Below are 14,101 nucleotides of genomic sequence, written 5' to 3' on the forward strand. Positions count from 1 at the left end.
TCTAATATCCAGCACAAATGAACATCTCCTCAGAAAAGAAAATCATGGACTTGGAGAAGAGACTTGTGGCTGCCTGATGGGAGGGGGAGGGAGTGGGAGGGATTGGGAGCTTGGGCTTATCAGACACAACTTAGAATAGATTTACAAGGAGATCCTGCTGAATAGCATTGAGAACTTTGTCTAGATACTCATGTTGCAAAGGAAGAAAGGGTGGGGGAAAAATGTAATTGTAATGTATACATGTAAGGATAACCTGATCCCCTTGCTGTACAGTGAGAAAATAAAAAAAAAATATTAAAAAAAAGAAAAACATTATTTACTGTTGACATTTCAAATCAAGTAGTTTAAAAAGTGAATGTTTTAATTTTTTTATTACAAAAACATGTGTTTCCTAAAGAGCCTTCAAAGAACCTTCCTTGAATTAAGTTAGAAATCACAAATATATTAAATTGATAGGCAAAATATCAATGAAAGGATCTCAGTACTATAATAATTATTAAATTTAACCTACTTCCTTTGATACAAATAGAAACATAAAAGGTCTCTTTACTTTTAAAAAAACTATATTAAGCAAAATGAAAATTTGCTTTTGGAATCTGATTCAGATACAGCAAATGCAGATCCTCTGTTGAATACCCTTTGCATAAGGAAAAAAATAAAGAAATTTGAGTATGTTGTAACTGATGAAAGTAATTTTCATATGGGGCTTTATAGAAACATATCTGGCTACTTTAAAACAAATTGCTTTAGATGTAAAAAATGAGTCTGTAAGTGGACATAATGTATCAGTTCTAGGTTGAGAGCAGATTTGGGGTAGAAAGTTTTGCAACTACCATGAGGAATCAGGGCAGGCTGGGCATGAAAAAACCCGGAAAGCCTTTCCAGCAAGAGGGAGAAGGCTGAAAGTCGAGGTCAAAGGGTGGGAATTCCACAGGCGATGAGGACAAAAGTCAGCTAGTAAGGTTCTCAGTATCTGATGGCTGCCTCCTTGAAACCCTCTTTCCCCATCTTCATGACACTGCACTCTTCTGGTTTTTGGGGTTTTTTTTGGTCTTTTCAGGGCTGCACCCATGGCGCATATGGAAGTTCTCAGGCTAGGGGCTGAATCGGAGCTCCAGCTGCCAGCCTGTGCCACAGCCACAGCCATAGCAATGCAGGATCTGAGCCACGTCTGTGACCTACACCACAACTCATGGCAATGCCGGATCCTTAACTCACCGAGCGAGGCCAGGGATCTAACCCACAACCTCGTGGTTCCTGGTCAGATTCATTTCTGCTGCACCACGATGGAAACTCCACTCTTCTGGTTCTTATATTTTATCATCCTTTTTGTTCCTTTGGTTTTAAATTGACATCCATATCCATTCTGTGTTGTTTTTAATATGTGGGTGTTCACCTGTCTGTTAGATGTTTCTACTTGGTGACTTGGCACTGCATTCAAAACAAAAAGAATACTTCTCTACTCTCCCAACGTACTGCTCCCTCTCTACTCACATTGCCATGGCATGAACTTTCATAGAGTCTTATTTCATAGTCCTCCTTCAACTCTTCCCTCTCCTTCTATTTTTCATCCCTTATCAGCTCCTATGGCTTCTAGTACTCCTTGCCAAAAATAGCTGCTACCCCTTGATCACCCCCTTCTGACACCTCTCACCATTTCCTATGGTTTCCAGCAGTAGATTCATTCCAAAATAGTGGTCCTAGGAAAAAAGGTCCCCATTATCAACCAAAATTTGAAAAATGGAGCATCCATTATTTTCCTTACAGCCAGCCACAATGCACGGTAGCATATGACTGATAGTTTTCAGAGTCATCTGTCCCTGGAATTCTATATTCAATAACCTTTATAACATCTAGTCACTCACATCCCAGAAAACATACTTTGGGAAACAATGACCTGGACTATTTAAATTAGCCTCTACTCTTTGCTCAAAAACCTTCAGTGGCTCCCCACTGATGTGAGCAGTGATTTAAGCATTAGGCTCTCTACAACATGGTATCAAGATTCCTTTCCAGTATTATCTCTCTGCCACTCCCCCAACACACACACACACACCAGGGTGGCACAGGAGAAAAGACATGAACTTTGGAGTCAGATGCAGGTTCCGATTTCAACTTTGTCCCTTAAAAAGTGCAAAGCCATAGGCAAGTCCCTTAATGTTTTGAGCCCTTTCTTTGGTCATCTGCACATAGTCTGTGAAAGCTTCTTGCACAACCATAGCACAACACTCTCGACACACCCCCCCTCCCACCCCGGAGGCTATAAATTCGTTAGGCAGGTTGAGCCTCGTTCATGTGGAAGTCATTTAGAGTCTGCCTGTATTAGGTGAACAATAATTTTTCAAAATTAAGAACCCAGAGTCCCACTTATTAGTGCCAATAAAAACTGATGAATAAAGCAATTTTCTTCCTTTATGTGGGGTATTCTGTATGGTCCCAGAGGGACAGGAGCCAGTGCCCATAGGACATCCAAGATTTTCAGGTAGAATTTTGCCACTGGCCCTTGGCCATGTATGGTAGGCAGGACCCAAGAATTAGCAGCAGTGCCTGGAAAGCAAATCCTTGATTCAAAGAGATGAATCAAAAGCCCAGTGCAGGAGTCAGAAAGCTGCACTTTTGTTTGATTTAGAAAAGCTCTGAGGTACCTATGATTTCACTTGAAAGTCCATCAGGAACAAAATACAAGGTCCTCAATACCTCTTCCTAAGAAGGAAAAGGGCATTTTTGTCTGATATGTTCACTAGTGTAGACTAAGTGCCTGGAATGGTGTCTCACATGTAGAGGATGCTCAGTTAATATATGATGGATGGATAGATGTATGGACGGATGGATGAGTGACTGTCTATATGCTCTAGCATATAGATCTTTAATAAAGACTTGACTGGCTACATATGTGAATTTATAGCCTATCCAGTCAAAGGCATTTAATAATGTACCTTAAACTAAACATCATTCCTATATATTTCTGCTTTATATTTTTCATATATCATCTATAATATCATCATTTTATTTCTTTTAAAAATTATCTAATCATTTATTTCTCCCCTCACAACAGGGGAATGTCATGACTTAAAAGTGGATGGAGAAAGAAAAATGAAATTAGATTAAATCGATATTTTTAGTCAAAGAGTTAACATTTTGCCTAAAATTGGTTTGGATACTTTAAATGGAATAAAGAGAGAAACTTAATTTTTTAAAAAAGCTGGAGGAAGATGGAGGAAAATGAGGCATAAGGTATGTAGAACATGTTTGACAAATTTGTTTTGGAGAAAAAACATTAGGTTTATACACTGCATTTTTTTCCCATAAGCACCCCACCACTCAAATTTTATAACGATCATTGCTGTATGAGGGAAGGATAGCCAAATTCTCCTTCACAGTTACAGGAAACAAGGGTCAGCAAAGTTAATGATCTATATATACAATAAGAGGAGTTCCCTGGTGGCCTAGCAGTTAAGGATCTGGCATTGTCACTGCTGTGGCTTGGGTCACTGCTATAGTTTGGTCTCAGTCCCTGGCTGAGAGAGAGAGAGAGAGAGAGAGAGAGAGAGAGAGAGAGAGAGAGAATATCCATATATATATTAGATATCTCTATCTATCCCTATCTATCTATCTATCTATCTATCTATCTATCTATCTATCTATCTATCCAGCAAGAAGTTGATCCGTGGGTGGAATCCAGGTCTCCAGAGTGTAAAGTAAGCCTGACACATTTAGAGATTATGAATAGTTAAGTTTGAATAGGTCAGAGGATGTCAACAGTTTGGCTGGGCTAGAGAAGTATTTAGAAAAATAGTAGGAAATCAGGTTAAAGAAATAAATAGGAGACAGATTACAGGGTGCTTTAAATAATATAAGAATAATAAGAATTTGGATTTTTAGCCATACTTTTGAAATTAAGCAATAAAATCCCTTTTTAAATAAAAATCTTATATATGAGACACCAATATGCAAAACAAATTAAAAGGAGGTGGTTTCTCCAATTGAAGCTGTTCCCTCTCCCTGCCCTCAGCCTCTCAGGAGAAAAGCTGGAAAACCCTAAAGAGAAAGTTTGACAAGTGTGAACAGTCATGCTGCAGACATGTGTGGGGCAAGGTAGTGATACAGCAAGTGGCACACAGTCCAGGTAGAGGGATGTACGCTGAAGGCAGAAAGCACAGAGAGGGGACCACCAGGCTGCCAGTGGGAAGGGAAGGCAAAGATGCTGGACACAAAAAGAATCAGAAAGAGAGGGGAGTAGTTCAAAGACTCACATTCAGCGGCCGTGGAAGGACAGTGCAATCACAAAAATAGTGAAAGGCAAAGGAGGAGGCTGCCTTTGTAAGGCAGTGATGTGCTTTTATGTGTTTCTGTCATCTAGACATTTGTGCTGCACTATGCTGTAGTCAAAGGGATAGAAAGTAGCACTTTTTTCTCTATCAGTTTTCTTCTGATCTCAAATAGATGAAACAAAGTCTACTGCAAGAGGCAGAAAAAGCTGAACTTCGTTACATTTAAAATTGTAAGTGCCTGAGAGTCTGTCTGAAAGCCCAATGAGAAGAAAATACAGGATTCCTAATGCCCCCTTCCAGAAAGGAAAAAGAACCATTTCCATTTCTGCAATATTTCTGTTCCTTTGCACAATCCGGATAATTAGCACATTTATTTTTATCTTTAAAAACTCTTGCCCCCACTGTGGAGTTAAGTACAATGGAATGATTCATTTCACGTATAATTATTTTAAAACCCAAGGTTCTTCTTGTGCTTTTAAAAAATAAACGATGAGTGAAACGTGTTGAATATGTGCCTCTGAGTACAGGAATTCCAAAGCGGATTATTTGGATTGCGGATCAGTGACAGTTTTTGGCAAGCCTAGTTGGATGAGGACAGTCTCCTTTTCCTCTGCGTTTGTGAACCTTGTGATGAAAGTGCTCCCGCCCTTTTCTGAGAACAGAAAGCCTGACTCAGGCAGGCAGCTGCTGCTCTTAAAACAGCTCGAGCCGGCAGCCTCCCCTGCTGGGGTGAGCGCCACCGCAGAGATGAAGCTGAAGCTGTCGAACTGGTGCTGGCTGAGCTCCGCTGTCCTCGCGGCTTATGGCTTTTTGGTCGTGGCCAACAATGAGACGGAGGAAATTAAAGATGAAGCAGCCAAGGACGCCTGCCCGGTGAGACTAGAAAGCAGAGGGAAATGCGAAGAGGTAGGCGGGTGTCCCTACCAGGTGAACCTGCCCCCCTTGACTCTTCAGCTCCCCAAGCAGTTTGGCAGGATTGAGGAGGTGTTCAAAGAGGTCCAGAACCTCAAGGAAATTGTGAACAGCCTGAAGAAGACTTGCCAAGACTGCAGACTGCAGGCTGACGACAACCGAGACCCAGGCAGGAATGGACTGCTGTCACCGGGCACAGGAGCCCCGGGAGAAGCTGATGACAGCAGAGTTAGAGAATTGGAGAACGAGGTTAACAAGCTGTCCTCTGACCTGAAGAATGCCAAGGAAGAGATCGACGGGCTTCAGGGTCGCCTGGAGAAGCTGAGCCTTGTAAATATGAACAACATAGAAAATTACGTTGATAACAAGGTGGCAAACCTAACGTTTGCTGTCAATAGTTTGGATGGCAAATGTTCATCGCGGTGTCCCAGTCAAGAACAAATACAGTCACGTCCGGGTATGTATAATAATGCCTTCTTATCATTTGTTCCGGAATGTTTTATAGCTAGACAATACCCATAAACATTAACCTGGGAAAATAAAGGACAGATTAAGTAAATTAAGCCTTTTATGCATCAAGGTAGTACAGGCAAAACTACTGTCTTTGCAGATGTGACCACAGAAAGGTTAGAAGACCTAAGGAACCAAAAAAAATCATAAAGAGTTCTGTCTCCATTAGAAAGCACTTTGAATTTCAAAGACCTTATGTGCTGACGCCAGAACTACACACAAACAGAGTGGAGAAGGCAAATTTCTTAACGTGTCATTGTGTTTAACATTTATCTCTTCACTGGAATGTCTGAAAACAATGGAGATAAGGCAGTGTTTGTGGTTGTACTCTGGAAATCAGGTTTTGGTTTTTTTTTTTTTTGTGGTCGGGTGATTGCTGCTTGTGTGGCAACAAGAGACCTTTGAAAGATTTTAGCAAGTAATCTGTAGTTCATAATCCCAAATATCTCGTGGAAAGCAAAGACTTTATAGATGAAATAAAAGCAGCTTGTAGGCTTCACATGTGTGCACAACTGTTTGCTTTGAGATCTAGTGGCACAAAAGCATTTTAAGGGGAGTTTTGATATGCCACTAAAGTTAGGAATATGTTCTTATTCCTTCCTCTCTTTCACTAGAATTCAAGCATGTGACAATAGAACCCATCTTCCCCATCCAGATTATCTGAATTAACTTTAGTAAATAAATTAACTTTAGTAAAAAAAGATCACAAACCTAACTGTCTACTCTGCACAAGAACTGCTGGCTGTGGCACTGGTTCTCCCAAACCCTGGTTTTCCCCACATGAGTTCCTAGGGCCATTGCTGACTGTGGTCTTATTACATTTTGGAAAGGCATCTCTGCATTAGAATTTCTGCTTATTGTAAGTGTGAGGTTAAAGGATATGGCACTTGCAGCAGAGATGGTATTCATTTGGAACAAGTACCTACCTTATGCGTGCTCCATTCCCAGGGAATCTAGGAGTGAAGGGAGTTGGGAGTTTCATGGACCACTGTTGTTATTACTCCCAGCAGCCTGTATCTAAGGGTACCCTGCACATTGCAAGGCAGAGGTTCAAGTCAGGTAACACACCTGGGTGCTTGTTAGACGGGATGCTTCATGGCAGTTTGTAATGACAAGAACAAGAGTCTACTGCCTGTTTTTCTACTAAGATTGGGGCAAGTATCTGAATGTTTGAGTTCTAAATATACATGAATAGATTAAGTGTGGCTCATAGTGTCTTCTACCAAACTTGCTTTATCTAGCACCTATTTTTATAGAAATTATCTGGGAGTAAATGTCTGTATTTGATTCCTGCAGAACCACAGTAGCTGATTATTATACTTATTCTGAATACAAGTACGTGTGGTTTCCTTCTAGAATCCAAACGTGAAACACTAAATATTTTCCTGGATAATAAATTCAGAAGAAGAATACTGGTATATAATTAAATTTTTTAACTTGAACTTCTTTAATTGTCAAGCAAGTAAAATAAATGGAAATGTTGATCAGTGCTGTACTTTAGAATTTTAATGTATCAATTGGAAAAATCCTATAAAATGTCCTCAAAGTGGAGGCTATTAGCATCTCTAGGTCAAAGGAAACAGAAGCATGTGTTTCCTCTGCCTGCATGGAATGCAGTTCCGGGAGAAGTGGAATCACCTGACCTTCAGGGCCAAGGGATACAGTGCTTACAAGGACAAGGTTTGCAGCCAACCAGATCTGAGTTTGTGTCCTGGCTCTGCCACTGAAAGTTTCTGTGAAGTTGGGAAAGCCAGTGATCTCCTTTGAGCCTAAATATTCTTTCTCACCAGCAGAATGGTAATAATATCTACGTCATACAGTTCACGTGCAGACCAAGTGTGAAAATGTTATCAAGTCATTGGCCAAATGCCTAGAGCAACTGGGGAGCCCTTATGAAATATTACGGAATTATTGAGACTATTCTCTTTATTTCTTGCTGGTGATGTTTGCTGTTCACATTATCAATATTATCACCAACCAAGAAAGTGTTGGAGAGCTTGGTCTGCTTTATAACACCAGGTTCTTGTTCTGAGGCCTTTAACAAGCATTTGCCAAATAGGTTCAAGTACGTTTAGCAGAGCCAGGTTTCATTATCACCATTGACTGAGTTATCAAACTGCTTTTGTACATCTAAAGAATTCTTTCAATGCATAGTTTTTATTAACAAAATCCAATGCCTTTATTTTTTTTTTCACTCCTTCAGTTCAACATCTTATATATAAAGATTGCTCTGAATACTACACAATAGGCAAAAGGAGCAGTGAGATCTACAGAGTTACACCGGATCCCAAAAACAGTAGCTTTGAAGTTTACTGTGACATGGAGACCATGGGGGGAGGCTGGACAGTGCTGCAGGCACGTCTTGATGGAAGCACCAACTTCACCAGAACATGGCGAGACTACAAAGTTGGCTTTGGAAACCTCAGAAGAGAATTTTGGTTGGGGAATGATAAAATTCATCTTCTGACTAAGAGTAAGGATATGATTCTAAGAATAGATCTTGAGGACTTTAATGGTATCAAGCTCTATGCCTTGTATGATCACTTTTATGTGGCCAACGAGTTTCTCAAATACCGTCTACACATTGGTAACTATAACGGCACCGCTGGAGATGCCTTGCGTTTCAGTAAACATTACAACCATGACATGAAGTATTTCACCACCCCAGATAGAGACAACGATCGATATCCCTCTGGGAACTGTGGGCTCTACTACAGCTCGGGTTGGTGGTTTGATGCTTGTCTTTCTGCAAACTTAAATGGCAAATATTATAACCAAAAATACAGAGGTGTTCGAAATGGGATTTTCTGGGGCACCTGGCCTGGTATAAGTGAGGCACAACCTGGTGGCTACAGGTCCTCTTTCAAAGAAGCCAAAATGATGATCAGACCCAAGTACTTTAAGCCATAAATCACTAATGCTTATTCCTCTGGGTATTCATTTCCTAATAGGGCAATTAATTCCTTCAGCACTTTGGAATGTGTTTCATACTCCTCTTCATGGCTTAAAACTTATCTCTGAGCAATGGGTTCTTATGCTATACAGGATTTGAAATAAAGCTGAAAAATATGCCTTGTAAAGAAGTCCTTTGTTGCTGTTACACTGTTATCCAAATAAACACTTGCAAGCAAGGGGAATATTGAGAATTACACATTAGATTTATAATTCTCTTACTTTCTTCTATTTGAAAAGTTTTTATTGCTCATCTTACTCACTCGAACTAAAAATAATTGCTTATTCAGCAGGCTAAATTTTACACGAGTAATCTGTATTTTGCCTGAGACTTGAAGACATCTGAAGGCATATTACTCTTTTCAGGCCCTAAATAACTATTGGGTATTTATTTGTCTCTAAATACCCTATTCCTCATTCTGAGATAAACTTACTCTATTTATGGCATTTACAGCATTTTAGTTCCCAAGCAAAGGGAAATATGTATAATTAAACCTGTTCATGTACTAATCCTGAAATGCTAAATTTTATTTAAAATATTTTAAAATGCGACAATATACTGTCCCTCCTAAAAGCATTCAGAAAATTAATTTAACCTTAAAGACCATGGTTTAAAGGTAATTCATTCATAGTTTATAATTCCTCAGATGTTTTATGATAAAAACTGCTTTAACATAAAAACCGTCTTCCTTTGCTCTTTTGCATAATAGTTTTAAATTTAAGACTGCTCACTACTGTATGAGACTACTGGTAGATTTTCTTTGGTAGGTATGGGTGGGGAATGAAGCACTTATTTATAGACTATAACACTCTGAAGGCCAATGTTATATCCAAAGCAATAATATCATTAAGTGATTCATTTCATTCAAAGCTAAGTTGTATAGGACAAAGAGATAAATCTATTCACAAAAAGCATATGAATTTTGAAATATATACAGAACAATGGTTCAAACATTATATACTTTAACCCTACTGGTGTATTTCTTATTTTTCTATCAGAAGATTCAAATATAGTTTTTTTTAACAAAACAAAAATAGAATTTTACAATTCATTAATTTTAGAATGCAAGTATTATATTTAAAAGATTATAAAAATTGTTAAATTGCATCATTGTAAAAAAGGGATCACTTCAGAGAGAACAGCAGTATTCTACTGCATGTTAAAAAAAAAAAAATGCTCTTGGAGTTCCCGTCATGGTTCAGCGGTTAACAAACCTGACTAGTATCCATGGGGATGCAGGTTTGATCCCTGGCCTCACTCAGTGGGTTAAGGATTCGGTGTTGCCATGAGCTGTGGTATAGGTCACAGACGTGGCTTGGATCTGGCATTGCTGTGGCTGTGGCCGGCAGCTATAGCTCCAATTGGACCCCTACCCTGCAAATGTGCCACAGGTGCAACCCAAAAAAAAAAAAAAAAAAAAAAAAAAACAGCTCTAGAGTAAAATCTGAAAGAATACACTGTACTATGTGAGTCATACAAATACATTCAATCTTTAATTTCTAGTGTCTGTTTCTACTAACAAAGATTTTAAAGTAAATTCACAAAAATGCAGCTTTCCCCATTATTTGAAAAGATTAAGGAAGAGAGTAGCTTTAGGGAAGAAGCTAACTTTTTGAATATTGCCGTATATTAAAAAGTCTAATCAAGAAGAAGCAAGATACTCTTTTAAAAATATATAACATGCAAAGTTTTCAGGCAAACATGATGAAAACTATGTTTTTATGAATACTATTAAAATACTGAAGCAAGAGAAATGCAAATAGAATTAAGTGATGACCAAAATGTAAAATACCATTGTAGACTTCAAAGGCTTCATTTCTACTTAATAGGATACCAAATGTAAATGTTGTAACTAATTTATTCTATATTTCTCTCTTTTTTCTTGTAAAACAAGACTAAGAAGATTTTGATATTATATAATGTATTTCAGACAAGGGTATTTTCACTTACTATATATAACTATATATATATATATAAGTTTAGGTATATTTCTGTGATCAAAAGTGCACTCCTTAAAAAATATAGTTCTAAAGAAAAATAGCTCATATAAGCGAGTGTCCCCTGATTTAGTGAGAAACAGGTGTAGTTTCAGGAGAATGTGGCAAACAATTCATTTGATCGACATAAATACTCAAAAGTTTGTCCTTCCAGTTTTCCATCTTATTTCAAAGAATCAAAATTTTATTTTCCATCATACTTTTATGGCACCTTTCTAATAACAAATTACGTAACATAGAAATTCCTTTTTGAAATCATTTCGTGTCACTTATTATGATACTAGATATATTTTAGACTTTGATGATCTTTAACATATTGATGGAAATAGACTATATATGAGAGAATTTTTTTGCCTTAACACAACCATTTACTAATATATGATAATGGTCGTAAATATGGCTTGACTACTAGCAAATATATTATTTTAGCATCTTGCCTTAGTTCCATTTTAATGGCTAGTATTCTCTTAATTAACAAATTGTTTCAAGCTTTATCATATTTGAAAATATTGGCTAAAATTATTGGGTCCTTAGAAATCCCAAATGGAACTGGTTCACTCATCACTGAGGAAAAAAAAATCAAATTTTCTCTGATAAGTAGTTATGCTCCAAATGAAATTTATTGGATGGATCCAATAAATAAAGGATCCATCCAATAAATAAAGAACTTAAATACACAAAGATAAAAAAATATCCAAGTACCAAAATTTGCTGGCTCTTAGTTTTGAATGGCTACTCAAGGAAAGGGTAGAAGGTTTAAAGGTAAAACATGATGCGTAACTCGTCACAATAAGCCCTTGCTTAGAATTAATATTTTCCTTTATGTATAAATACGTTGATGTTTCATGTCTTTTAAAAACTTGTGAAATAAAAGATTTAATCTTCAAATCTATTTCTTCACTGTGGGAACATGGGTTACTGGTTGCAAAATAATTTTTACGTACTTGTCTGAAAAGTTGGAAAAGGTTTACCTAACTAGACAATAACTTTGACACTTTGAAGGCTTTAATGTGTCCTATTTCATCAACAGGAAGTCAGAGGCAAATGCAGGAACACCATTATCTTATTTCCCTCTAGAACACTGTTGACACATTTGAAATACAGAAGTTTCAGTTTCCTTTTGCGGCCTTTAACTCCGTCTCCTCTTTTTTTCCAGCATTCGGGTTGCTGCTCTGGTTTAGCCTTCATCATCCTCTTAGGTAGGACAATGCGAACCCATCCTAATGGTAAACCTGTGTTCCCAGTTTGAATCTGTCCCAATCCATCCTCCAAATCACTGCCAGAGGGATTATTCAAAAACAGTTCTGATCATGTTATTTTCCTGCTTAAAACCTTTAACAGCTCCTCCTTTTTATAATCCATCAAATAAGCCCCTTCATGAACCAATTTCAATTTCTGCCTACCTTTCTGCCACTGCACACACTCTGGCCATACTGAATGCCTTGTTCTTGAACAAACCATGTTCTCTCAGTGTTCACTCCTTTGTGCTACTGTTTTCTTGGTCTAGACAGAATGCCATCCTTAACCCCAGCTAAGTTTTTTCTTATTACCCATAATTAAGAGTAGGAACTCAGGAGCCAAACTTACTAGGTTTGAATTTCAGCTCCATTGTTTGCAAGCTGTGTGATCACAGGCAAAATCACTTGATCTTACTGTTCTTTGGTTCCTTCCATCATACAAAAGGGGTAATAGTAGAATCTGACAAAGAGTTATTGACAGGTTTAAATGAGATAGCATATGTAAAGCACCTGGAAAATACACATGTATAATCATATCTTCATCATTCTAAATATCTTTTCTGGGCTGTTTTCCCTGATGACATCGGGAGGGGTTTGTGCCCCTTCTCTTTGGTCCAATGCCATCGTATATATTCCTTATTATACATTACACTATTCAATCATCATCTAGGTTTACCTGAAATGAATTTGTTTGGCTAGGATGGAAAGGAAATTTGAGACAAGAGTAGTTCATGAATATGTTACCACAGATGAAGAGCTATAGTCTAAGTAGCCAGAGTTATAACTAGGGAAGGAGTGGTGCTGTCAAATCTGAGGATTTGGGAGATGGTGAATACAGGTTAGAAGTGATGAGAGCTGGGGGAGAATATGGCACGACAGGATCAGGTGTACTGTGAGGCTGGTACATAACAATAGCAAACTTTTAGAAGAGGTTCTAGAAACATCCCTCGGGGTACGTGTCATGCAGAGGAGCGTGGTTGTGTCAGGCCAGACAGGGATTGTGCTACCTGGCTGAGTTCCTAAAGAAAAAATTTTTTTTTCATATTTCTTAAACTATGTTGTTGAAATTAAGTTTGATCATACAAAATCCATGAATGCTTTAATTTTTTAAAAATTTAGGTTAGACTAAAGACCTTTTGCGAACCTTCTTCAACTCCTGTCTCCTCCCTCTCCCCAGAGATAACAAGCAGAGTTGGCTGAATCCAAACTCAGTTTTACCCCGTGCCTTGCCAAAATGCAACGTCTACAGAATCACAGCTTTTCCAGGTTTCTTTTGTTTATTGATTGGAAAGAGTTGGAAGTGGGGGAAATTGGGCCTACTTGGAGAACTCAAGAGCCCCCTGAATTCCCAAAGGAGGCCTGAGCCTCTTTTGCTTCTTGAAGTGGTTCCTTCCCTATGTTTGATAAGGCTCTATTTTATTTTATTTTAAATTTTATTAGAGTATAGTTGATTTACCGTGTTGTGTCAATTTCTGCTCTACAGCACAGCAACCCAGTCATACACATGTATACATTCTTTTTTCCATACTATCTTCCATCATATTCTATCCCAAGAGATTGGAAATAGTTCCCTGTGCTGTTCAGTAGGACTTGCTGGAGGGCACTGTTGCTTCCTTTCCCCAGGAGAGTGATCTTAATTCCCCTTTAGGCTCCTCTATCCCACTCCTAGCATCTCTGAATTTATAACAAGGGCATGACTTGCCTTCCTGTCAGCTATAAAGTCAAATTGGAGCAGGAGGCGACTGTACACAACTTCACTAATTTATATCAGCAGAAAGCTGGGGAATACACATGGAAACAGATTTTAAGTTTGCTTGACAAAGGAAAAACAGAATTTCAGAGGTGACTTAATTCATTGATATAGGTATATTTGCCAGAAATTCTGAATTCAATGGACTAGCTTGGGCAGATGTGTTTGTTCTAATAGTTTGTTTGGTTAACACAAACCTTGATTCCATAGCAGCTTGTACTAACTAAAGTTGACAAGCCAAAAAATGTCTTAGAACTAAAAGACTTATGAAGACAGAAATGTTGGAATGGATTTTCCTACAGTTCATTTAAAAAGTATTCATTGAGTGTATTCCATGTGCTAGACAGTCTTCAAGAAAGTCAGAGATATATCAGTGACCCAAACAGACAAAAGCCCTATATTCGGGTAGTTCATATTTAATCAGAGGGGATGAATAAATAAACAGTATATAATAAATTCCAAGAAAAATT

At 38.1% G+C, this 14,101-nt stretch overlaps 2 protein-coding genes across 2 annotated transcripts in view; one reads left to right on the plus strand and one right to left on the minus strand.

The window, feature by feature from the left end:
• Window positions 1-14,101, minus strand: part of CCDC146 (coiled-coil domain containing 146) — a 135,460-nt gene that overhangs the window by 79,751 nt on the left and 41,608 nt on the right.
• Window positions 4,995-11,515, plus strand: FGL2 (fibrinogen like 2). Its single transcript, NM_001005152.2, is given in 2 exon segments — window positions 4,995-5,640; window positions 7,897-11,515. Coding segments are annotated over 2 exon segments (1,329 nt in total). The 5' UTR covers window positions 4,995-5,018; the 3' UTR covers window positions 8,604-11,515.

The sequence above is a fragment of the Sus scrofa genome, chromosome 9 (assembly GCF_000003025.6).
Source record: "Sus scrofa isolate TJ Tabasco breed Duroc chromosome 9, Sscrofa11.1, whole genome shotgun sequence".
Classification (NCBI taxonomy): domain Eukaryota; kingdom Metazoa; phylum Chordata; class Mammalia; order Artiodactyla; family Suidae; genus Sus; species Sus scrofa.